General features: G+C 47.6%; 1 protein-coding gene across 1 annotated transcript; it reads left to right on the top strand.

Moving 5' to 3' along the window:
• Positions 1-83: 83 nt before the first annotated feature.
• Positions 84-24,467, top strand: LOC119457617 (cell growth regulator with RING finger domain protein 1-like). The gene is made up of 6 exons (XM_049670283.1): positions 84-235; positions 721-795; positions 852-974; positions 9,463-9,643; positions 14,100-14,220; positions 23,172-24,467. Exons 2-6 carry the CDS (start codon positions 729-731, stop codon positions 23,475-23,477), a joined length of 798 nt encoding a protein of 265 aa, XP_049526240.1. The 5' UTR covers positions 84-235; positions 721-728; the 3' UTR covers positions 23,478-24,467.
• Positions 24,468-25,699: the final 1,232 nt, after the last annotated feature.

Here is a 25,699-nt window from a genome sequence, read left to right as displayed (position 1 = left end):
GAAGTCTTATTCTTCCTAAATTCTTAGTCATCCAAAAGAGAGCGTACTGTGACTGCTTCAGTTGTTAGTCAACATTTGATTGAGCTAGAACTGGAAATAAGGAATGCGGGACACAATTTATTTTCAAATGTTTGGAGTGATTTCAAGGCAAGGATCCCATACAAGCTCTGGTGGTACTCACCTGAGCCAGAAAGCCATGTCATCGAAACGGAAATTTCAGGGACTGCTGTTGAAGGTTGGCACCCTGTCACAAATTTTCTGAATCTCTACTAGCCCATTACGTTTCCCTAAGTTGCAAATATAACCATATCAGAGTGCAGGTTTCTAATTGTGATTGCTGTCACTTGCATTTAGAGTCTCCGTTTTTCAAGTGCACTCACTGAAAGCATTACGCTATTGAGTGCAGTGATGTGTAATTTCTGGCTATCGTCTCTTGATGAATGTTTCATGTTTTATGATTGCTGCTGTTTCTTTTTTTTTTCTTTTTACACTTTTGCTGATATGAAAAGCAGGAACGTACAGTTTATATTGACATCTATTTTTTCTACCCATTGGTGTTTGTTTTTTAAGTGAGGAGGGACACCAAGTCTTGCTAGGTTACCCGTGAGTGATTATGGTCGCGGAAGTAGTTAGAGTAGAGTAGAGGAAACTAGCATAAAAGAAATGAGGTCAGTGTTGGCGTGCAGTTGCTTTGCAACACGCATTGTGTCATATGTGCAGTGACCGCGATGGAGCTGGACGTGCTAGTGGCTGTATGTGGGTGCATGGCACTTCTGTTCCTCCTTGTCAGGTACGTGGGCTGCAACTATGATGACGGGATTGCCTAACCTGCACACTTGGTTCAGGTACTGGTAGAGGCATCCTGGACGGCACTGGCTCATCAGTGACATACATTGCCCAGCGCAAGGATTATCATCCTATGGTCCAAGTGGAGAACCCCTTTGTAGTGGCCTGTGAGGGCAGTGAGGACCCAGGTAAGAACTCTGTGAAGGCAATGTGTGCATGCTCAGCACTTCCTGTGAAGTTCACTCCTAAAGGATGGTTTCTGTGACCTAGGTGGCTTTGCAAGCACTGCACTGTTTCGTAAGACAAAACCATTGAAAAATTGGACAGGGAATTCGTCTCTCTGTGTGTCCACCTATGCAGCGAGGATCTGTTTTTAACGGAGACAACCGGGAAAACCCTCCAAGCTGCTCAATCCGAAGTGCACTCACCTGGAACAAAAGTATGAAAAATGGTAGTGCACTGTCATAGTCGTCCTTGAAAGGAAAAAAAATGTGGGCAGCTTGCACTAGTGGTGCAAGTTTGGAGTAAGCAGCGGAGCTGGTGATCGACCAGGTTTTACTAGGCTTGGCTAAGTTTTGCTAGGAAATGCTAAGTGCTGCTAGGCACGGTAGTATTCCAAATCGGCTTGCCGCCGACGCGTAGATTCTCGCTTGGCCGCATGACGCGCTTCAAGATGAGCAGCTTCTTCTTCAGGTGTCCGGATCTTCTTTGCTCGTCCCATGTCAAGGCTACATGTACTCGCCACAGAGTCAACCAAAGTTTTGCCGCCGTTGCGGTGGCTCTGAGCTTTTATCTCCCGGTGACGTCACAGCCAAGCTGCGCCTCCACACTTGCCGGGGCGTGGCTGGTCGAAACGGCTGCAGGTCACAAACACCGTGCGCGATCAGCATGAACGCGGGAAAACGCGGACGGCGTCGGCAGCAGCTCTGCGCATTGCCTCGTTGGTGCTGCTATAATTCCTTTCACTCTCTCGCTCTCATTTTCTCTTTCTCTCTCCCGAGCATAGCGCGTGCCGCGCGCATGCTCTCCTTCCCTCACCTTAACGTCCCATGTCAAGGCAACATGTGCACGGAGAGGAGTTGCGAAGCACACACCGCTCCGCGAGGTGGTTGCTAGGCAACATGCGGTGACGTCATCGCCAGCCGCAGCTTTTTGTTCGCACCATGTGGCCTAACCAAGAGCTTAAACAGCTCCACTGTTAAAATTGTCATCCACCTGTATGTAGCATGAAGCTACATATGGGCTGATGTAAATTTTTCCTTTCATGAACCTTCCTCCACCTTGCAGAATTCCACCGAACTCTTTTGCCATATTCGTCCTCGTTTTCATGCTCCAGTTTTTCATGCTTTGTACTGAGATGAACAGCCTAGAAAAGGTGCGAGTGGCATGCCTTGGCAGGGTTTCGATGACAGCTTGTGCATACTTGTTTGTGGTTGAGTGGAACTGTATCACATTGCTTGCATAGGAATTCTTGATGAGTACACAATTCTGACGGAAATTCATGTATCAAGAAGTGGGATGCCATATATAACGGTTAAGTTAATATATGTCAGTGCTCGGAATTACAAAGAGCATTTCGGAGTAAATTTGTAGGAGGTAAAATGGTGACTTGTAGCAGCTGCCTTCACTTTCATAGCTGGTAGCTGAAAAAAAAAAAAAAAGTCAGGGGGGTTGAAACGCAGATATAATGTCTTAATTACAAATATATGCCTTTTGAATTGCCGCAGTAAGGGTAGTCATAACAAACTGCAGAACAGAAACGAAATTGAATGTTAACTATTATGAATACTGGCTTAACATTGGAGATGTGTTAGGATAATAATAGGGAGTGTATTAAGTACTCTTCAGGAGCAGCAAGCAGCCACACACTGAACACCACACAGAAGATGTAAAACAACAACAAATAATTGATGTGAAAAACTCTTAACAGTAAATTTAAAAATGTAGCTCTCCTGCGACGGCAGAGAACTTAGAATTGCAGCACTAGCTTAGAAAAGATTGTAAAAAAAGAGAAACTCATTAGCATATGAACAATTGCAAGGACTGATGAAAACGATGCACGTCTTCATATAAGAAACCTTATACCACAACAACATGCAGCGCTATGCAGGTGATGAGCTCGAGGAGTAGGTTATAGATGCTAATGTTGCAGAGCTGATCAGGGAAATATATAGGGAAAACAAAGCACAAATCAGTCACATGGGAAGGCCAGAGGTGCACTGAGCTGGATGCCATAATTGCACTGAAACAAGGTCTCTGTCAGAGTTACAAAGAACTCTGTCTCCATCGCTGTTCATGGTTTATGGTGAGGGAATAAAACGACAACTCGAAAATAGTAAATTATATCTTACACCAGTAATGGGCAGCTGGTGTAACAAATAGTCACTGGGCAAATGTATGTCGACGACATAGTGCTACTATATAGCGGACAATGCAGGCGTTTACAGAGGCTTTTTTTTTTTTTTTTTAATACAGGGGACAATGCAGCGACATTAGTTTTATCACAGAGAAATTGGGAATGATGGTTAGATTGAATGGAAGAAACGAGTACCGTGAATTGGTATCAATTCAACAGCAAGTTGCATACATAGTCAAGCAATATAAATACCTGGGTGTGCATTCATAAGTGAAGGAGAGGTCTATTCAAACACTCACCACGAGAAGCTGAGGATGGAGGGGGAGTGGGACGTGGCTATAGTGAAATACTTTTATATTTAAATATTTGCCCCTTTTAGTAGTACCAAACCTACCATGACCCCACACCTTTAAAAGCCTTTTTGAAAATTTACTTGGTTTCAATGATGTACATGAATTTACATTGTAATTTTTTTACACGTTAACCATAGCAGAAAGAGCGACTAAAAATGTGTGGTAATGTTTCTTGAGAAGGAATAATTTAATCACGTATTTTATTAAGAAGGCTGTATTTGCTTTCTTGATACAAGCAAATCAGTACATGGGTCTGTGTGGTTCAAGGCACATCGTATGTCTGCTTCAGCATCCAACCTGTTTCTGGCGTTTGATTTAATTACTAGGAGTTCCGAGAATCCACTTTCGCAGAGGTAAGTCGAGATAGGAAGAACTTTAAGGGCAAATTTGCTGGTCTTGGGAAAAGCGAAAAGCATTTTGGTCCAGCAAATAGAGTTGCTGAACTGTTCTTGTTCCTGGAACTTCTCTTTAGCTGCGGGGTTGTCGATGAGTTACAAAAATTCCTCTTGTATGTCATCAGGAAAATCGTCCACAGTGCATTGAGAAGGATTGCGGGCAAGTTTCAGCTATACATTCTCATTTACATCAATATCATCAAAATAGTATCTAAACTCTTATTAAAGGCTTAAAAACTGTTTCTTGATGCCTTGTTGAAGCCCCTCTGCAAGTGGTTTTTCACTGAATACTTCATTCAAACGTAGGAAGGAAGCTGCATTTCTCCTCTCAATTTTCTTCTCTCACAGAGTGGCTAGCCAGAAGACAGAGGATTAGAGATAGAAAGGACAGTGAGAAAGGATGAAGGTCTGAAGACTTCTGTCAAGCACTGGAATGCTGCATGCAACAGCTATACGTGAATGCTATGCATGTGAACACTATGTGTGAGGAAGCTGCCACTGGCGCTGTGTCATTGCAAGAGTTAAGTGGACAGAATGGTGTCGAGACACCTGAGCAACACATTTCCTAATTGGAAGAGACAAGGGCGGCGAAGCGTCCATACATTGAGAATGAGACGAGGGGAAGAGTTCGTTGCTTCTTGGTTCCAAAGCAGATACTGAACGAAATCATGTGAAACACGAGATTGCGAGAGTTGTGGAAAATGAGCATCATGCTACTGCATACATCTCGCCTTGATGTCGCTCTTGTGTAACTTATGAACGCTGTTAGGCTTTTCCTTTCTTTTTTTCTTTTTGTTCAAGAGAAGCTCGATCTATTTGCTCACTTGCCCAGGGCTTTACGTGGTTGCTACTGGGTGCTCGGTTTCTCGCTTGATAGACTCGACAAGGGATTAATTCGCTGCTATAATCGGCATTTCTCTAGCTGACAATGAAGGTAGAAGTTTTATGGCTGAAAAAGTAGTTCGTACAGCCGTGCCGTCATTCATTCCCAACCATATTTGCTGAACCCCAATTCTACAGTTTTGGTGAGATAAAACTGGCTTCAATTGGGAGGCCGTGTTCAGTGAAGATTTCTTTGTGGCGACTGAAGGATAAGATTGCCATTTGTCTTTCCATCCATCTTGCGTCCAAAACTAATAGTACACTCTGCATAATAAACACCGAGGCTGAAAATTCATCTCTGTTACGGCAAGCAGACGGTACTTTTAGCTGGACACTCCATGACCCCCCCAAAAAAGTCTCATGACCCGCAGTTTGAGAAACACTACACTCTAGTGTAGTGTTTGCACCCTTTGAGGTTTATCCTGTCCCACAACAATAATCGTCATCTGCTTTGCTTGCGTTTCCTTTCTTGAAAACTCTGCACTCATGACCCATTTGGGGGTCATGACCCACAGCTTGAGAGACACTACACTCTTAAAAAAGTTTGCACCCAAGGGGGTTATCATGTCCCACAACAAAAGACGTTATCTGCCTTGCTTGCATTTCCTTTCTTGAAAGCTCTGCGCTTACTACTTTCTTGTCGAGAATGCAATGTCACCCTGCTAACGCGCATGTCGTTTGTGACCTTGAAGTACCGGGCTCGCAGCGTTAAAGAAAGGAAATGTGGGCAGGACAGATGATGATTATTGTTGTGGGACAAGCTAAGAACAAAGGGTACAAACTTTTTAAAGAGTGTATCATAAAGTCACTAGGAAAACTTACTTTATATACGGACACTCCAGGTAAATTTTTGCCATCGCTGTGATGTTCCTGATAACGTTCAAGTATGGGAGACAGTGATTGTGGTGAGGAATAGCCGCTATTTTCTGCAGCCTTTTAGGGATCACTATTATGGGCTGCTATGCTGGACAACTTCGGCAAATTCCGCCATATTGTCGGATTCTCCATCTTGTAGCCAATGAGTGTTGCGTATGCAGCGTTTCAGTCAGTCCGGGATGACAAGTTGCAATGACGGTGAAGCAGGGAGCCTATACAGTCAAGCAGCATCATGAAGCGTTCGCTTTGGAACAAGCACTCACGCTTCAGAGACATAGCGTCAGTGGTGCCGACCACTGGGTGGCAGGTGATACGTAGTATTTAGTAACCAATCAACAAAAATGAAATACCGAAAATGTGTGACACCGAAACTGGGAAGCTGGAGCGAGCGCGAAGCCGTGTGCCTCGAGGCAACGTTTGCTTTCGTCACCCAGCAGCCAGCGTGCTGTGGCTCCGTGCTCGTCGCTGTTGCAGCGCTGGCGTGATGAGTAGTACTTACATGCGGTACAAATGCTCTTTTTGGTGCTGCTTGGGTTGCGTGCCACTCTCCCTTTGGCTACGAATGCCCTTCCATCAGCGTTAAGGGATCCCTCACCAGGCCACATAGCAAAATTTGGTTATATGCTGCAAGTACGTGCTCTCTTGGGAACGTTCCACCGCCATAATTTTTCAAATTGTTTCATTAATAGCTGAGATAGAAAAAGTTCGGCAGGTGTTATACTCTTGTAACACAAGTAGGCGAAAGCCTGCTGCACATTTGGTAATACATGATGCTATATACAATCGGGGTTAGACTTCTTTGTAAGACATATTGGTAATGCATTAACTTAGGGCTAGACTTCTTGCACCATTAGTGAGATGGATGCGACGTGACGTGTGCAATCACACACGCACTAGGCACACTTTTACTAAGCCAGAGCCGAGGAGCAGCAAAAGAAAAAAAACACAGCCGTAGCTTCAGGCAAGTGTGCGTGGCTGGCATCCCGGAGGCCCGGGTTCAATTCCCACGCTGAGCGAAACGTACCAAATTTTCTTTTCAAAGGCACTAATTTACTTTGTTTACAGGAACCTCCCCGAGAATTGTGATGTCAGTCCGAGCATTTTTTTATGGCGTCGGCCATTTTTCGACATAGCGCAGTTTCGCCAAGGTCACGGCCAACATAGAGGCTTTCGCCTTGCCGCGAACCCATGGTTTCAGGTGACGAGCGTCGCCGACATTATTCTTACACCGTGGTCACCGCCAACAAGGACACTCTCTCCACTTGCCCCGTCTAGCCTCTGCAAGCGAAATTCCTTACCTGGGTTCTCCCCACGGTGTGCGTCAGAGGCCCCGCCTTCTTTTTTTTTTTTTTTTCGCTTTTTTGCTGCACAGTGCACTTCCACTTACGGTTACGTTTGTCACGTTTCGCGCAGCGCACGATTTTGCGCAATGTGCACGAAAACACCTGAGTAGCGGTATATGTCAGTGCTACTGACGAACACGGAGGCTGACGCAAGCGTATCACTGAACATGATCGCGTGCTGGAACACGGTAGAAAATGACATAGTTTCACTCTCAGCGACTGCACGACGTGGGAACAAGCAGATGAAACAGAAGTACATCTCCCTTTCTACGGTACAAAGTAAAACTGATACGCAGACATTCGGTTTGTAGGTTTTATTATTTCTCTAAAGTTTAATTTGTCTATTAAAGCAACAGACTGAACAAATAGCTGATGTTGCCTTAAATAATTCTCAACGTCACGTGTCACTGAGAGTGACGTCATGGCACATACATGTATGTAGGCTCACTTGCGCATATACGTGAACTCTCAGGCTGGGAGCGCGACGCCCGCGAGTAGGACAAACCAACGTAACTGGGGCAAACGGCGTTTGGTTTGAAATTTCAGCTCTTTCCGCGGCGCGTAACGATGTAATACTTAGTAGACACAGTCGTTAGTGCGCATTGCATGCACTGCGCTTGTCAGCTCAAAATGTCTAGATGGGCCTTGTAAGGCACGAGCTGCCGATTTCTGTTCTTTGCCTCCTTGTGTGTGCCCTGAGTATGGAGCTGCTATAACGTATATGTGTGAATTGCGCTCATTCTGCTTCTTGAACACTTGTCATATATGTATAGCTTCCCTGCGAGGTTAACCATCTGTTCGGGTTCCTGTTCAATTTATTACCTTCTTTCTCTTAAACGACGTCATCGTCTCTGCATGCTAAGAAGCTTAGCTTCACAAGAAATGAATAACCTTATCAGAAGAACATGGAGAGTAAGTGTCATAATAAACATAAATTTGTAACATGCCTGGTGCAAAACACAGTGTATACGTAGCCCTTCCCCTTTCTACATGAAAATCTTGAAGCCACAAAGTTTCCTCCCATGGTCTCTTACTCTGCACTAAACAGTCACTTATCACTACCTGTTACTGGTCTAGTTGGTTCTCATCGCGAGCCGGTCGTGGTTCTCATACTTACTATTGTGTAAAAGATGCGAAACCATGTACGAATGAACGACCGAATAGAAATGACCTATCCGGTCGTTCCTTCGTGTGGTTTCGCGTCTTTTGCCTTGCAATAAATATTCACTCTTTTCCCATGCAGAACATGTTCATGTGTGCTTATAAGCGTATGCAAACTTATCTTCGTGGTCCTTTTCGAAGATTCTATACACATAACGTACATTTACTGTTGGTAAAAGTGACATCAGGCGACAGTTCGGCGCATTATGCAGTTAAGAGTTTTTGTTATCAAATTTCTTACCGTTTGCGGATTTTGCGGATTACCGGGTTTCCGGAGACGTAAACGTGAGCGGGCGGGTTGGTGGCGCCACCTTGTAGCACAGAGCTCAACAAGACAAACATAGAGCTATTGGTGCAGTAACCAAGTGCATTATATACTTCGCTGCTGATGTAAGTTTTCGGTAGCGGCGTATTTGTGAACACGTCGCCTCTTTAATTTTATTGCGATAGCAATTTTATATAGACACTCCAAGCACATTTTTGCCATCGCCGTGGTCATTGACGTCGCTGTAAGGTTCCGTATAAAGTCCAAACAAGGTAACATCGTCGCCGCACGCCGTACGCTGTATGTGCGAGTGAAAGCTTGCGAGGGTCAGCCAATCGCACGCGTAGCGCGCGCGAGGGAGAAATGCGGGGCGGAAGCACGCTTCTTCCGTCGCGCACGAGCCACGGGGGTGGAGGGACGGACGGGGGCTGCTTAATTACAGCGCGGCCGTGCGCGTGGGATCTGGAAAGCAAACAGCGACGTGGAAAAAGTGCGCGCCCGCCTCAGCCTCATCTTCAAAGCCATCTGCGATGTGGACAAAGTGCAATTAGTGCCGGTAGCTTAATTCGTGTGCGCTGTGCGTTCGACGTTTAGTTAGCATTTAAGTGAGAGACGGCGCCAACGTCAATTACCTCTCTGCTGCTTCCGCGCCTCCTCACTCCAGCGTTTTGACAGCGAGTTTCCGCGGTCACCAAGAGAGATAAGTTCATGTTACCTGTGTACGCGTGACACTGTGCTTGTTAATTGAGTTAGTAAGCGATTAGTTAGTAAACTATACGACCGATGAAACTACTATCCTATAGTTTGTATAGTTGTCTACTAGTTTGTTATCGCAATCGATGCTTCGCCTTTCGGGAAAAACTGCGACACTTTCTTTTTTGAGCGACTACTCTCACGTAACACGAAAACGTGCCAAAGGTATCTTGGTTCAATGAAGTGTCACAATTAAGCTGTCGCTACCAGCGTTGCTTCTGCCGCACATATTTGCGGACAAGATAGGACTGTATTGTTGGTCAAAAAGCGCCCCCGTATGGCCGCTATGCAGGAGGTCTGGCGCTGCAGCTGTGGAGTGAGTGCCCTTGCCAGGTGTGGTTCTACTGGGGGATAAGCTACGCAGCTTTGGCAAGCTGGCCGCGGCTGGGATGGCCGAGGCTGCGGGAAGCAGCACAGGCGGGCAGCCTCTGGGAGGCACCTGGAGACTGCATACGCCAGGATTCCCCCGTTAGGCAAGTTTCTACGTGCCTGCTTTTATTGCCATGTGAATTGGTTATATGGCTATCGGACATACGAATTCATTGGATTTGCTAAATGATCCCATATTGAGTGTTATAAAATAGAATATGAGAAGAAACAAGGGATCTTTCAATTAGAATGGAATACCTACAACTCAAATTAGGAATTACCTAATACTTAACTGCGCCAGCAGTGTAACAAATTAGGACGGTGTAACAAATTTTTGATTATTTTCACAGCATTGTACAGTTAAAAAATGTACTGTTGTACGATTTTTTTCCTGTAGCTCTAGGCACACACGCTGTAAGTCACTGGAAAATATTTAGGGCCCCACATTTATTTTCTGCGCGCCACCAGGGTCATGCCTGTAGTGATTCCAGCTGTGACCTGTCACTGCTGGGTGCCGATATATGGTGGTGTTTAATCTCTAATGCGATGCATCACTTGCTGCTAATCACCGTTTAGTGCAGCGCTTAAAAGGGAAAAAATCCGACATCTAAGCACTTATTACATAGTGAATGCGGAGGCATTAATGTCCAATTCAACGCCACTGAGCGGCCCATCGAGTTATGGCTAGACTTGCGGGCAAGCGAGCCCGTCGACACGCTTGGCGCGTTTTAATTTGGCCTCATCGAGGCGCAGTTAAAACGCAGGCGAGAGCTTGCGCGGACAAGGAGCGCGCGGATAACGTGAGCTTCCGAGGAGCGAGGGTGACGTGGCGTCGCGGCGATGCCCTCTCCCCTCATGCAACACCTGGTGCGCTTGTGACATGCGGCAGCCAACGGGAATTTAGGTGCCGTTTCGCTGCTTCAGACGACAGACGCCGGCTTTGTCGCTCAATGGGCCACTTGACGCTCTCGCATCAATAAAGCGCTGTGGGCGTGGCAGAAACCTAGCTAAACACTCCATGACTGAAGTTGAACGTCAATAAAACGAAGTTGTACTTGCAGCGAAAAACTTTGTTAAATCGCAAATTTTTATGGGACATTTATGTTTCAGCAGTAAAACTTACTTCATATGATCCAATAGGAAAGCCCTTGGGGTTAACATCTTGTCAGTAGGCATTGATAAACTCAATCTCACAAGAAACTCAATAATTTTGGAATTAAGGGCAGTGGCGTGGTGCGTGCAGTGAGAAAATCTTCCCCGGGAATCGGCCTACTGTCATAAGTCGCCATCACATGGCGCCATGCGTATGCGTGTATTAAAGTTACTGTATAGGCTCCCTCTCCCTAAAGGAAGCTTATACAGTAACTGTAACGTGTATCAGCATCTAGGCATGTCAAGCTGTAGACATTTTACAGCGCTGCTTGCATGGGCGCTGCCATGTTTGAATACGTGACCACACCGCCATTGCATGCCTTCTGCATGGCTTCCTCTTCTCATAGTGGACAACGTGCTGAGTAAATGCAGAAAAGCGCATTTTATGGAGTAAGCTGTTATGGGCTCATTCCAATAGCCGTTTCTGGTCGCGATGATGCCGCCGCCGCCCCATAACCGCTATCACCGGAAATGCGAAAAAAAGTACCCGCTCTCCGCCGGGATCGAACCCAGGCCCGCTGCGTGGGAGTCGGATACTTTCCCACTGAGCCACGCAAGTGCTTGCTATCAGCGTCAGAAAAGGGCCCGATGAACGCACCCTACGCAGGCGCGCAGGCGACCCGAGCCTCCGCCAGTATGGTGGCGCCATCTAGTTAACGTGCCTGCAACCGCGGCTTGCAACGAGATGCGATTCAAACGACTTGCGCAATCAACGCTATCCCGATGTTAGATGTGCGCCATATATTCTGGGTACCTCTTCGGTACGCGTTATGGCGTCTCCTCGCAAGGTACGAACCGCTGCTGAAGAAGAGAATCGTAGAGCTACGTGCGCGGCTATAACCAGGCATCATCGGGCTCAATAGACTGCTGTGCAGAGAGCATTACAAGGCGCAGCTCGCCGTCGACACTGGCCGGACAGTTCAAATCGTTCTCGTCAAAATCGAGGCGAAGACACTTTGCCGCAAAGACTTTGTTGTGCGTGGTGTTGAAATTGGAGCTACTCTTGCGCCGCTCAACCAGCTTACGCTGTGACTGTGCTGCGTGTGCCGCGCAGGCCTGTGACTTTTTTCACTCTATGGTTGAAATATTATTTGCCAGCGATGCAAAGCTTTCAACCGACTGAAAGCGTGAACAGAATGTATACAGTGCTGATTATTTACACATGGCCTTATTTTAGCCTGATGGGGATGAGCTAATTCTCCAAGTTGGCGCAGGTGCCTGAGGCGATACCCGATTACACGTACTTTATCACTATTTTCTCGTGACATCAGATACATTTCTTACCTCAGTACTGTGTAATCCGTCATGACGGTGATTACCTGCGATCATTTTTGCGCTCAAAGTGGCTTTTTTTGCGCTTCAAAGAAACTGCAGTCGGTTAAGGGCATGTCATTTATGCTTCACGTGCTCAGAACAAAATTTGCAGTGACATACCCCCTTTTTAATTTCTGTACTTGCCACAGCATAGAAAAATGTGTTTACACGGGAATCGTTTTCGGTTTGTCATGACTGCATTCTCGCTTATCACATGGTGTAGCGAGCCAGAGAGGCGCTGAGCAGCAGTGGGCAGCGGCAGCATCAGTTGCAATTGCGCCACCCGGCGTGCGCTCTTATAACTGTTTTGAAAGCGAACCGCTCGATTGCCCTCGCGTGATTAGTCAGAAATTAATTGTGTTTTTGCTGACGAAAGCGCGACTCTGACTAAACAGGCGAGGGCAAGCGAATGGTTGGTTTCCGCACCCCTGAATCCCCGAGCGGCACCTCCACGGTGCGATGACGTCGCGCCAGCGACTCTCGTCTGTAATTTTCCCAGCTATCCTGTACGCTCATTCGGTGCTGTGTGCATGGCCGCTTTAGAGCGCAGCTCTTAGGCGGCCGTTCCTGCATTGATCGTTGGCGTCGTCGGCGTCCCTCGGCGTAACCGAGCGAACGAGCACAGCGAAGGATGAAAGAGTGAACGAGGAGCACAGCGGAGGATGAAAGACGGTGAGAGCGAAGAGAACACGAGGAGGACGCAGCTGATGCGTGAGGAGGGAAGCGGAGGAGGAGAGTATGGCGAAATGGTGAGGATAGCGGAGTGCCGCCGAAATAGGCTTTGCGGCGGCAACCAGGCATGTGGCGAGTGCGTCCACCGATATCCGATATCATATATGGAAACAAAGCGCTGGCGTGGACTTCGGACCCCCAGCGTATGTGCTACTTCGCCTGCGCCGCCACCGCTAGAGAAAGTGCTCCGCACGAGCCACGCGTTCCCGTGTTTACGCTTTCTTTCTGAACAATGAGCGACGCAACCGGTGGTAATGCTTCATCTGCCGCTGCGCTGCTAAACGAGCTGCCCGAGCAGAGGTTCAGCACCGCTGCTGAGAGGACCCTGTCCTTCAGAATCAAATTCTTTGCCCGTATCGTAAACCGTCGCTGACTTTCACAGCCATCTTCGGTGGTTTCTGCGCATTTTTTTTTATTGCGATAGCAATTATATGGACACTCTAGGCGAAATTCCGCCGTCGGTGTCGTGGCCGTCGTCGTGAGGTTCCGTATAAAGTCCAGGGGCGATAAAATAGTTGGCACGCGCCATACGCTGTATGTGCTAGTGAAAACATGCGACGGAGAGTCGGCAATCGTGGCGGGGAAAGTTGGATGGAAGTGCAGTCTTCCAGTCGTGCACAACGCTCCGGAGGGAGAGTAGGAAGGTGGTGGGGCCACGCTTTACTGCGGCCGCGCGCTCCCGCCGGGCCGGAAGGTTCGGGGGGAGGGGGGGGTTTGCACGCGAGCGCCCGCCCGCGCGGCTGTACCTTGAAAGCCATAAGTGGTGGGGGCAGAGTCCACCCTCCCTGTGTTTTCGTGGCTAAGATCGCGTTGATGCGAGCGCCGGCACGAAGCTCAATTCGCTCGCTGCTGCTTCTGCACTTAAGCACTCCAGCGTTTTGACAGCCAGTTTCCGCGGTCACCGAGTGAGGTGCGTTGATGTTGATGCGTGACACCATGCTTGTTAATTTAGTTAGTGTGCCTCTGCTTACAAGTTTATAAGGTTGATAAAACTACTACCCTTACATTGTATATATAGGTGTTCACTAATTTGCTATCGCAATCGATGCTTCGCCTTTCAAGCGAAACTGCAATTTTTTGTTCCTACTGGCATGAGGCCCGTTTCAGGACAACCGCAGGCCCCAAGGAGGCGCTCCCAACGCCGTTCCACATTAAAGAACAACTTGCTCACTTCTTTTGCTGGCCTTGGAGAAGACATTAATTTGTGCAAAAAAAAATCAAGCAGACACTGAAATGTTATTTCATATCCTGTTGTTTTCACTTTCTTCCTGAAGGGCAATAACCTCACACTTGTGTACACGACATGGCCTACGCCTTTCCTTTTGTGTTCCTATTGAGGGGCGCGGGCATGTGCTTGTGCAGCCTTGACAGCTGCCAGCGACATCTGTGGCGCGGTGTGGGTCCCCCTGTGCCACCACGCGAGCCGCGCGTGTCACTTGGTGTGCTGTTTGTGCGGCTTTCGGAGGCAGAACCCATGGAAGTGGTGAGTGAGTTCAGAGCCTTGGATGCTTAACATTTTCGAAGTGCTCCCCATGAACCACCTTGAGGTGCAAAGAATTGACGTGGCACTTTCGGTCACGGGATGCGAAGTGCTGGAGCAGTGCTTACCGTATATGTAAATACAGTATAGACTCGTGTAAGGGCCTCACCTTTTTTCCCCCAGAGTTTTCACTAGGTGCGGCCCTTACACGGAGCGAACCTTTTAGTCAAAAGGGTGCTGGCACAGCCAGCGACTTGTGCACACCCCGGATCCCCGGATGTGCCATTATATCAGAGGTCAGTGTTCAGCTTTCGCCATCTAGTAGCGGCACAGTGAAGTACGCAGCACGCGAAAATCTGCCGATGCTCGCGCTCGGCATCGGGCGCCGAACGCGATTGCTTCGCGAGTGCGTGGCTCGTCTTTTTTTTGTGTGTGTGTGTTCAAAAGAGAGCCCCGCGAAATCTATTTTTAAAAAGTCGACCCCAAAAGAAAGCCCTGCGAAATATATATATTTTAACTCGGACCCGGTATCCCGCTTGCGCAGAAGGCAGGTTGGCCCGTCCGTCCCATCCCTCCCGATCCCGTCCCATCTCCTCCCCTGGAATCCAGCGAAGGATCCTGCGTTAGCCGACGTCCCGGCACAAGCACGTGCAACGGGATGTTTCTGTTCCTTGGGAAGAAATCAGACAACTATCATAGCTCAGCTGTGTTCGTAATAAAGTGGTGCTCGAGTCCCAAATTGAGCTGGTCAACCATGGACCACGATCGCTGGTGTGGCGACGAGCTTGGCTCCTGAGAACGTGGCATGCGGCTTCCTCTGACAACATTGGCTCATTTCGTGCGCATGTTGATGGATCTCTGGGCTCTGGCTCTGCTAGCTCTGATTTGTCCGACTCGCCATGGCGTCGCGCCGCCAAGCTCGAAGTCGCGGTTTCGATCCCGGCCGCGGCGTGGCCGCAATTTAGATGGAGACGAAATGCAAAAACGCTTCTGTACTTAGATTTGGGTGCGTGTTTGAGAACCCTAGGTGGTGAAAATTGATCAGGCGTTCCCTACTACGGCGTACGTATCTTATAATCAAATCGTAGTTCTGGCATGTAAAACGCCGGAATGTCATTTTTTCCCCTAATTTGTTCAAGCATTTAGCTCTGTCTTCCAGCAATTAATACAGTGTTAAGAGTGTTTGTTGCTGTCTATTTTCCATTTATTTTTTGTTTGTCGCTGGGGCATTATTGTAGAAATAGTTTAACAAGGGCAGTAATCGAACAGCTGCCCTAATGGCGCCCAGAACAACCCGTTGCGCCATGCTGCTTCAAAAAGTCATTGTAGCGGAAAATTGAGCCGAGCCTAGCTGCGCCACATGAAGCATAAGAAAGAAAGCTTCATTCCGTTGGGGCTATCCAGCTTGTAAACCTAAACCTGATACCAAAAGCACGCCCCCATCATCATCACCATCATCATTGTGGATGCCATCTGAGCGGTCATGTAGCTATCCACGGCGATGCCTTCAGCGAACGCTGACCGTTCCTTCATTCGTCATTTTCACGCTTTTGTTTCATTTCTCTCCTGCAGACATTCCATCTGTGTTTGCCGTGCTGTGTGGTCTTATTTGGTTCCGTTTATGCTGGAGTTTGGTACTGTAAATAAGGGCCAGTATTTCGTAGCAATGCCTTTCCGATGCTAATGCCTTTTCGCGCTTGGTCACTGGTCAGGGCGACGGTCCGCTCACGTTATCAACGGGATCAGCCGGCAGTGAGCAGTGAACCATAAGACTAGTATAGAATAAAGCATAACGCATTGCTACAAAATACCAGCCAAGCTTCGGGTTAGATCCGATCACACATTGTTTAGTATATAGTTATACAGACGGTACCACTTTGTGATACTAGCACTCGATCAACCGCTAACACATAATTTGCTTATTAGTCGGGACCTTCTATGCGATGCTGCACGTTTGGAAGAACATGTTTGGTGCTCATAATTTAATCAGCTTTCACATGTTCCACAGCAGAATTATGCGGGAGAAATTGTGCACTTGAGAAGCAACCTGCGGGTGCCTTCACTGTAAGTGCGGTTTAGTCATCTACATCTTCGCCGTGGTCTTGCTGGCATGCTCAGCTAGTTCCGCGATATTTTTTATTTTTTTCTTGCTCCCGAACAGCCAGGAACGACTTTATGCCGCAATATACGCACAGCACGAGACATTCTTTTTGAAATGATTGAAACTAGTTTGCTAATGTTTTATTTCCAGTGCCTCATTTATGCGCCTAAAGACGGCTCCGTTACATTAATTGACTATTTCAGTTAAGTTTAAAGTCATATCTGGTAAATAGATGTATGTGACACTGCGGCAAAACTTATTGTGGCTGCGCCAAATCAGCTTTTCGCCTGCGCTAAGACGTGCACCAGAACGTCGAATGACTGCTCCATCACTGCAACAGCACTGCAAGTGCCATATGCCCACTTCCCTAAATCTTGTTGGCTGAGATGTAGACGTGGCATAACACAGCAAAGTCGTCACGAGTGGCAGCAAGAGATTGAGTGCATGTAAGCAGTGGCATCTCCTGTATTGCTGTGGGATGTACCACACTATCATTTGGCCATATTGCCCACGCGTGGATCCAGGGTCCAGGATCCAAATGTCCTGACACCACCCCCCACCTCTAAAAATTTGTGTGCGCAGCGCCAGCGTACGGCGCATGACAAACTCACTGAGTCGTTCTTCTCAGCTGTTGCTGTTCTTTTGCTCTGAAAAAACAAGAAAGTTTTAATGATTATTGAAGTGAACCCGCCAGTACGTAAAAACTCATCAACATCGTCATCAATCACCGTCTCAAAATTAGACCCCCTCCTTGAAAAAGAAAATCTGGATCCGCGCCTGACCTTGCGTTTCTGCTGATAATTTTATACTTTCAATATGACACGTGTCACACAACGTCTTTATGTATTTGTGGCAGACACCTGTTCTTAGATATCATTTTGAATTGTCAAACCCAGACACCGTTACCATATCCATCGACATTACTTGGAGTACTGGAATTGAAACTGCCCTGCACCATCCAGTCAGGCCGTGTGTGCTGTCACATAGTGACGCTGAAGCACCAAACACTGCCAAAAGTTTGAGTTAAGAATTTCACTCCTTGTTGGTTGAACTTGTGCCCTGAATGGCAAGTGACGCCAAAATCGCAATGATAGCGGCGAGAACGGTCGCGAAATCTAGATTCACGCGGGTCAAATACATTGGCTGTTTATACTTATCTCACCGTAAATTGCTGAGTAAATGCTGGTGCTCACAAATGCTGGTGCTCACACACGCTGGTGCTCACACGATATGCAAAACCTGCAAGTGCGTTTCTCCTCACACCTTCTTCGACGCAACCAACAAGGTGGCTCACCTCGGGATAGAATTGTATTTGAAGTATCAACATGTGGGTCACTGAAATTGTGGGAAGACGTGTGGTTCATGATCTCCCACATATATATATATATCCTCTTCGGTCGAGCACAGACGAAATCACTGAATGCTGCTGGCCCGATCGTTCCTTGTTCAAGCTCTGGCTCGAGCGCACGGTGCGCAGAGCTGCGTGCCTTGGTGCCACTTCGTTGTCGTTTAGAGCCGATGGCTCGCCATTAACATCATTCCTGCCACCGTGTGTTTCCTGCACCATCCTAGGTTTCAAAATGCGTTTCTCAGCTCTAACAGCGCTACTAGCAGGAACGCGGCCATCTTGGCCATATGGTATTGGAAATCCTGCTTACGGACTTTTACATATCGTCTATTGATGACAGCATTCAAGAACTTTCGGTTACAGTAGGCATGTCCTGCACACATCGATAACTTGATAAGAGCGATGATCCGGCGAAATAACAGTCACGTACCGGCAACAAACAAAACAATGTACGCGAAACAATAGGCCCTCCATCCTAGTTGGATTGTGCCTTCATCTGGGATATTAAAAGTGGTGACACTTGCGACAGGGAGCTCGTCCAAACCTGATGACCGTCTTTTGGCCATGTCATTGAAGCAGCAGTCCTAGTCATGAAGCAAAACAAGTTGATCACATTCATAAGCTTGAATATAGATTACATCGTAGATTAAAGGGCATTCAGCTTCACGTTGATTCGGCTGCGGATGTACGTCAACATTTGAAATCAGTGTCGCGAAAGCAGTGCGGCAGTGTGGTGATTCTGATCGGCGAGCCATTGGTCTCGAGCTCCACCACTGGAGAGGCTGGTGCTGCTTGCTGTCACCGTGGAAGTCCAGGTTGGACCACACGATGATGCCTCGACCGCATCCTTCGTCGACATGGGAGCAAGCTGGAAATAAATTTGTCGTAAAGCTGTGCCGCTATGCTTCATTTCCTTTTCTTGACGGAAGAGGCCTGTGAGGCTACATTAGCCAGAGGAATTTTTCCAGGCACGTGTCCGGCATTGTCGTTTAGCGTTTTGTACGCGTGCTAAGATGTCGGACACATGTCATGAAAACCACTGCAAGCTTTTACAAACGGCAAAAAATTCGCCCGAGGGTGCGAGTTCAAGTTCCGGCCCCGGCGGCCGCTTTCCGGTGGGGAACGAAATGCAAAAACGAGCGTGTACTGTGCATTGGGTGCACGTTAAAGAACCCCAGGGGGTCGAAATTCATCCGGATTTTCACTACTGCGTGTCTCGTAATCATATCGTACGTGGTTTTAGCACGTAACAACCCAGAATATAATTTTTTTTCAAGTACCCGAAAAACAAAAGACTGGCCACAATATTACTTGAGCCTGTAAATTCTCCCGTCTCTCTCACTTGATGAAATTGTCCCACAACAATCGCTTAGAGCTAACATATATTCAGGCTTGCAGTAAAGCTTCCCCGTTGTCACGAGCTGATAAAAAATCCCTGGCTGTAAGCGGTAGGAATTATGCGGAATTGCGGATTGCTGTTTCGGCTCAAGATACAAAAGATTCGCCATATATATATATATATATATACACACGCTCGTCAGTGGCGTAGCCAGAAATTTTGTTCGGGGGGGGCTCAGGTTGCAGCGCGGCCTCCTCCTTATAGAATTTGTCGAGGGACCAAATACATGAATAATAACTGCATTGCCAATGCCACTGTATATTAAATGCTGCAAACGAATTCTCGAACGCTACGCACTGTCAAGTAAAATATGTATTTTTTCATAAAAGAATATATTCGTATGTCCCAAAAATTCTGGCAGAAATAACTGATATAAATGCGGCCGCGTTTTTTTTTTGTCTATTTAATAAGTAAAGAAAATATCACACGGACTTAAGAACTATATCAGTTTGAAACCAGCAAAGCAGTGTATACAGCTGATATCAAGAACGTAAAGGCCATGAAATAAATAAGTTGAGGACAAATATTTTGATGAATCTTCGTCATTCAAGAACCTTCTTTACATTTTTGCACATCTGCAACGGCCAGGACAAAAACCTCAATGACGCTGTCCCTCGTTGCAATAGATTGCACAGGAGAAGCTGTTACCGGTCGTGTATTGTAATTACACCGAGATTATACTCGCAACGTAAGTACAAATAAATAGTAGGAGAGAGAGACAGAGAAGTCATAAGGGAAACGCTGGGAGGTTAACTATGCTGAGCCCGGTAGGCTACCCTGCACGGGGGAAGGGGGAGAAGGGATTGAAAGAGAAGGAAGAGAGAAGTTCACGCGTTGCACATTTACAGTTAAGCGTTCATCGCTGAGTTTCGTCACAAGCGGTCATGCAGGCTTGTGCACTTCAAAAAGCGCAGCAGCGCCTTTGTAGCCCTGCACATAGCAGACGCACGAGGCCACGCGCCCAAGATCCTTTCCTCCATAAAAGGCCTGTCGTCCGAAGGGCAATCCTCTCATCTTCGTATCTGTGGCAGTCACATAAAAGTAAGAGTTCTGCAAAATATACATTAGAAATGCGAAGATAGAATGGAATATACAAATGCGAAGATACAACTCGCTAAAGGGCAAAAAAGAGTAGCTGGAAACAAAGTTCACTGCTTGTATACACAACACCTCGCAACAAGATATTTAAATATACGTCTAAGTCTCCAATAAATCTACGTATTTAAGCAAACGTCACTGTATATTATGCGTCAAACAAGACAAATAAACACGTTGCGGAGTCAGAGATAGTAAACCTTGCGCACAGAAAGACAGATGATCTAGGCAAGAACAAAATTATGATCGCAGAAATCGTGATATGTACTCGGGCCATGCAGCGGTCGCGACAGCGCCATGTGGGTAGAATAATAGAGCAATAATGCAGAAATCAGTAGCAAAATGTGTAATTTAACTGCCTGCACAGCAGGAACAATTATTCTGCACCCAAAATTAAAGGAGGGTTTTGCTTTGTTTCAAAAAAGAAATAAAAGCAGGTAGCTAAAAAGGAAAGAAAAGGACAAACGAAAGCCACAGATGATGCGGCAAGTTGAACTACCCAATATCCGAGTGTGCTTTTGGCAAACGCCGCGTGGGCCGGGCTTTCAATGAGCAAGGTCGGTCAAAATTGGTTATTGATGTTCTCGTAATTTTCGTATTCGCATGATAATTTTGATCATGATGCTAACTGCTAGAATAAACGGCTAAGATTTCTGCGGTTTTAAAAGCTTGCGAACAGTCATACGTTTTCATAATTACGAGCTTATCTGAAGGAACAGAGCTTTTTACTTGCATTGATTTTTTCTGCTTCGCTATCTAAAGGACGAACTTCTCTCGGTGGGGGAGTTGAGCGAAGCGGTCAATGACTTCGGACACGTTGATGCCGACGTTTCTGTGGGTGTATAGAAGCACCAGTCTAACCATGCGTTCCACAGACATTGTAGAGGGCAAGTAGTTTTTTAGTAAACTCTTGTTAAAAATTGTCGCAGTTTCACCCGAAAGGCGAAGCATCGATTGCGATAGCAAATTAGTAGAGAGCTATTCGGAGTAGGGATAGTAGTTTTATCGGCTGCATAAACTTGGACACATCGGCTTACTAACTGAATTAGCAATGGTGGTGTCAGCGCGCACACGCAAACATGAATAAATCACACTGAATGACCGCAGCCAACGACTGTCAAAACGCTGGCAGCAAGCGCAAGTTCGCGCGGTCTATCGCTTCAACGGAAACTGAGCGGCGAATGCACAGCGCATACAAAGGTCAGAGCCGTGTGGAGATAAGAGACGGTGCAGGCGACCGCCGGGCAAAGTGCAAAGAAGTTGTTGGCAGAGGAGAAGCTGCCCCCCCTCCCCCTCTTCCCGTTTCTTGCTTTCGCGTGGGAGATTGAGTGGCAAGATACGCCTTTGGTGCCGGAGCACAGCGCCGCCCCGCCTCCCTCCCTCCCATACCCCCTCGGCCTTCCGCGGGACGGTCGCGTTTGCTTTCCGCCGTGCGTTCGCTCTCCGTGATAGCGCGCGGGGTAGTTCGCCCTCCGTGATAGCGCACGTCCCCCGCGCGCTTTCGCTCGCGCATACGGCGCGCGGCGACGATTTCATCGCCCTAGGAATCTATACGGAACCTCACGGCGACGGCGACGACGGCGACGCCGACGGCAGAAATCCGGTTGAAGTGTCCATATAATTGCTATCGCAATAAAATATTCTCTCTGCGCTGACAGTGTTCACTGGAAGGGTGACTAGAATCTGGAACAGTTTGTACACATTTACATAGAACCTTCAGCCGCAAAGAGAGAGGGCATCTAATCCGGCGCTAAAACCTAAAACACTCCCTCAATGTCGTTGGCATCCTTGTTTAGGTACCTTGCACAAACAGGAGGCTGTTCGATTCCAGTGATGTCCGTCCTTTTGTCGGGAAGTATCTAGAAGCAGCCTGCTTTTGCAACTAGGCTTTCTCTGATAATTTCGCCACAAATGTCTATAATTTGGTTTTGTGTATCTGCGCTTAAATACGAGGCATTACTGGGGCAACTTTCCAAATGGTTTTTCAGATATGTATCTCCACAATCAGCTCGCATGCGAAGAAGCGCTCTGAAAATACCTGTACTTTCAGCGGGGGCTATGTTTAAATCCATAGGGCCACTGTCCCTGTGGCCACGGAGAGCCAGACCTTGTAGCCCGCAATAAGAATTTCCTCAATAATAGGCCAAAGGCCATTTACTTACTCCTGTTTTCTCATATTTTACTTTGCCTGCCCTGGTCCAGCTGATCGATCACATTGGGCTCGCTTCCTGAAGATGTTTGGAGAAAATTATCAGCTGCTAGCTCACAGTCATTGTAATATTTAGCATTTTCATGTGTGTGGAAGATTGCGAGCGCGTGCTTTCATTTCTGGAACGGCTTGGACACGAGGGCTCCAGTTCACGCATGTTCGTCCAAGTTTATAACAGCATTCACCCCATAAAGTTCCAGAATTGAAAATCTTATAAAGCCCGCCTTTGGAAATGTCAGTGCACTTTTCGCGTCAAAAGTTTATGAGAACTTTATACCCATAAAGTTTCGGAATTAAAATCCATGCGCTCCGTAGATTCCGCGGCCGCTGCGAGATACCGCAACGCGCCCGCTCGCTATCGAAAAGCCCTTGAAAGTTTGTGCTCGGATGGGGCTCCTTGCGTTACGTGACCCCAGGTGCCACGAAATCCACCCCAGGTGCCAGGGAATCCAGCCCGAGTTCGCAATGTTCGTGCCGAAATGTCTTTCGAGCGTGAAAAAGACATTGTAGACAGAATGCAGAATGATTCCCGACGTCGGTGCTAGTTTTGGTCGGCGGTGCATGCCGGCACGAAAAAATTTCGGGGGGGGGGCTGAAGCCCCATCAGCCCCCCCCCCCCTGGCTACGCGCCTGACGCTCGTGTACTAGATGCATTGAGTGCGCGCTTAAGAACCCCGACTGGTCAAAATTAATCCGGAGTTCCCAACTGTGTGGCGTGCCTCGCAATCAAATCGTGGTTCTGGCATGTAAAGCCCTTTTTTTTTCTTTTTTTTTTCTTCCCGCGGAACGCTTCGTGTTGCAGGTGGCCCTTGTCGGGGCTGTGGAGCTTGTGGCGGGCAGGCCTCGGCTGCTGGCCCAGCACGTGAAGCTGTCCAATGGACAGAGTTGGCCTCTGCGCACCCTGTTCACGCCTGCGGGCGCCTCCTGCATGGTGTGCCAGGTGGAGCCCGCCAGCCTGGCGCTGCTGCCGTGCCGACATGCCGGTCTGTGCGGGGCCTGCTTCTCCCGCGTCCAGAACTGCCCCGTGTGCAGGGCACGCATCCTTTCCTGCTTTCACGTAGACCCTCGGGCACTGGGCGACACCGAGCCAACTCAGGCAGACCTGTAGTGTGTAGGATGGTGACGGTCGTGGCAAGAACCACACACACTTCAAGTGCAGTGCCGTGTACTAACTACTTGCCCTGCCAGCTTTGTCTTCGTGTGAACTTCATACCAGCAAGTTCGTGAATGCCCATATGGAACAGGGACATGTGCATCACGATCAGTTGTGCTGGGGTTCTTGTCATTGCTCGCATCTTTTCATCTTCTCTCGCATAAACAGTCTATCGCTATCGGGTTACCAAGGAGAAATGCTGTCTGCTCATGGTATGAAGGACTGTGGCACCGAATGCGTCCACCCTTCGCAACTGCAAAAGGTTTGTGACAATGTCAGCGAATCAACAAGGGAGCTGTTCGTAATCTGCATCAGGGATTCTGAAGCTTTCTGGGCCTCGGGCAACCCCAAAAGCATCCAGACAGTTCCGGGGAACACCGGATTCATTCCTTTCTGCCCATCATTTCTACTTGTGTGTAGGGCTTCTTGATAACATCATGTTCACGATCACTCGAGCGCATGCATGTATTAATTTCTCAGTAGCGTTAACTTTGTATCGAAACTCCTTTCAGGGAGGGCAAAGAAAGAAAAGCTATACAACATTCACGGAGAATCGGCACATCAAGGTGACCAAAAATATTCTTGCAAATACGGATCAGTGAAATGTATTAGGTGAGGACAAGAACATACCACCAGCTACGGTGTTGTGAACTAACGCGTCTAAATCGCATTTCACCGAACGTTGGGACCCTTTAGAAGGGCAAAATGTTTATATGTGCACGGATCCGAACAAAATTTTTTTACTGTATACTTTCTTCTGGGCACTTCGGCCATGTATGCAAAGCTCTGCTACTGAATTTGTGCAGTCATTCCGCAAACTATGATTAAGGATCGACGCGGTCACTCCCAATTTGTGCCCCCAAACGGATCATTTCTACTGACCATCCCGTGACTGTAGCTTGTGATGTGTGATGTTTATGACGCAATAGGTGACCCGTAAAAGAGCGCGGGGTTCTGGGATGTGCCGTCTGCTCGCTGTTTCCGGTTCGAGGAAGAGCAGCCGCCGCCACCGCTTCGCCGTTGAAGCCTATTGATGCGCTTGCAGTCCGGCTTTGTCACACTCGAAGATTACCCGGTTGCAGGCGCCTAGCAAAACCATGGTCGGCTGTTCAGCCGTTGGCTGCTCAAATTCAAGCGTTGACTCATGTAACTACTGCTTTGCAGCGTCCCTTGCTGAGTCAGCTGTGCACAAGCATCAGAGGCATGGCTGCCACTTCCAAAACTGAACCATCAGTGAACAAAAACAAAATGAACGTATGTCAGTGGCACTTAATTATCAGGCGGCGATGAGCTAGCTGTGTAAGGGCGGACACGGAATGATTCCCCAAGATATTTCTTTCTCTAACATTGACTCAAGCAGCAATAACTATTTCAGTACTCGCATGCACATATAAGATCGAGGTATTATGAAACATGGTTTTACGGCCCAAATTTAAATGGGACATAGCGAGATTGATACATACATAATACTCGTAACCAACTAGCCCACCTTAGTTCCTTGAACACAGATAGAGATAAAGCACAGTCGTAATATGTCGGCGCGATACGGCCATTTCCCCATCTTGTTGACAAAAAAGCGAAAACTTCTACGTACCACTTCAAATGAACCTCGAGTTTCGACCGAGAAATGCCGTTGACAGCGCGCAGTTTTCATACATTTTCAGCACTTCATTTTCCAATTACGCTAGCTGCGCCGTTACTGACGATATCAGTTGATAAATTATCGGATAAAGATAGGTTTTCCATCTGTCTGACTGACCCACAGGCAGAGCAGTCAGTGACGGTGCGTCCAAGCAGCGGCAAATGTCGTAGAGCTTAACCTGGCATAAACAAAAAAGGCTGCTGAAACAAAAACCAGAGTTCGTTTATGAATAAAAGCGTATCCTTGCGTTTCTTGGCTCGTCATTGTCGCGCCCAGAGTGAACTGAAACCTAGCAATCAGCTGCATGAATGGTATGACATTGCTAGTCGACAAAGCGGACAGAAAGCTTCGCACGAGTGACAGTTGAAACCGCGTACAAAAACACGTGCGCCGGGCATGCCGCCGATGCCGCCGCGTCGTCCGACGAACCGGAAGCTGCTAGCAGATGACGCGCCCCACAATTCCCTGTGATTGCTCGTTTTACGGGTCACCCATTGTGCTTGCCGCTTGAGCAGCGGTGATGGTTACCGACAGC

Source organism: Dermacentor silvarum, chromosome 7, assembly GCF_013339745.2.
Source record: "Dermacentor silvarum isolate Dsil-2018 chromosome 7, BIME_Dsil_1.4, whole genome shotgun sequence".
Taxonomy (NCBI): Eukaryota; Metazoa; Arthropoda; class Arachnida; order Ixodida; family Ixodidae; genus Dermacentor; species Dermacentor silvarum.
Note: the sequence above shows the minus strand (reverse complement) of the source record. Positions and strands in the feature narration are given on the sequence as shown.

Coding starts and splice junctions, on each gene's coding strand:
- LOC119457617 (XM_049670283.1), top strand. CDS start 729: ATGGAGCTGGACGTGCTAGTGGCTGTATGTGGGTGCATGGCACTTCTG. Junction 9,644..14,099: donor CGCCAGGATTCCCCCGTTAG/GCAAGTTTCTAC, acceptor GTGCTTGTGCAG/CCTTGACAGCTGCCAGCGAC. Junction 14,221..23,171: donor AGGCAGAACCCATGGAAGTG/GTGAGTGAGTTC, acceptor TTCGTGTTGCAG/GTGGCCCTTGTCGGGGCTGT.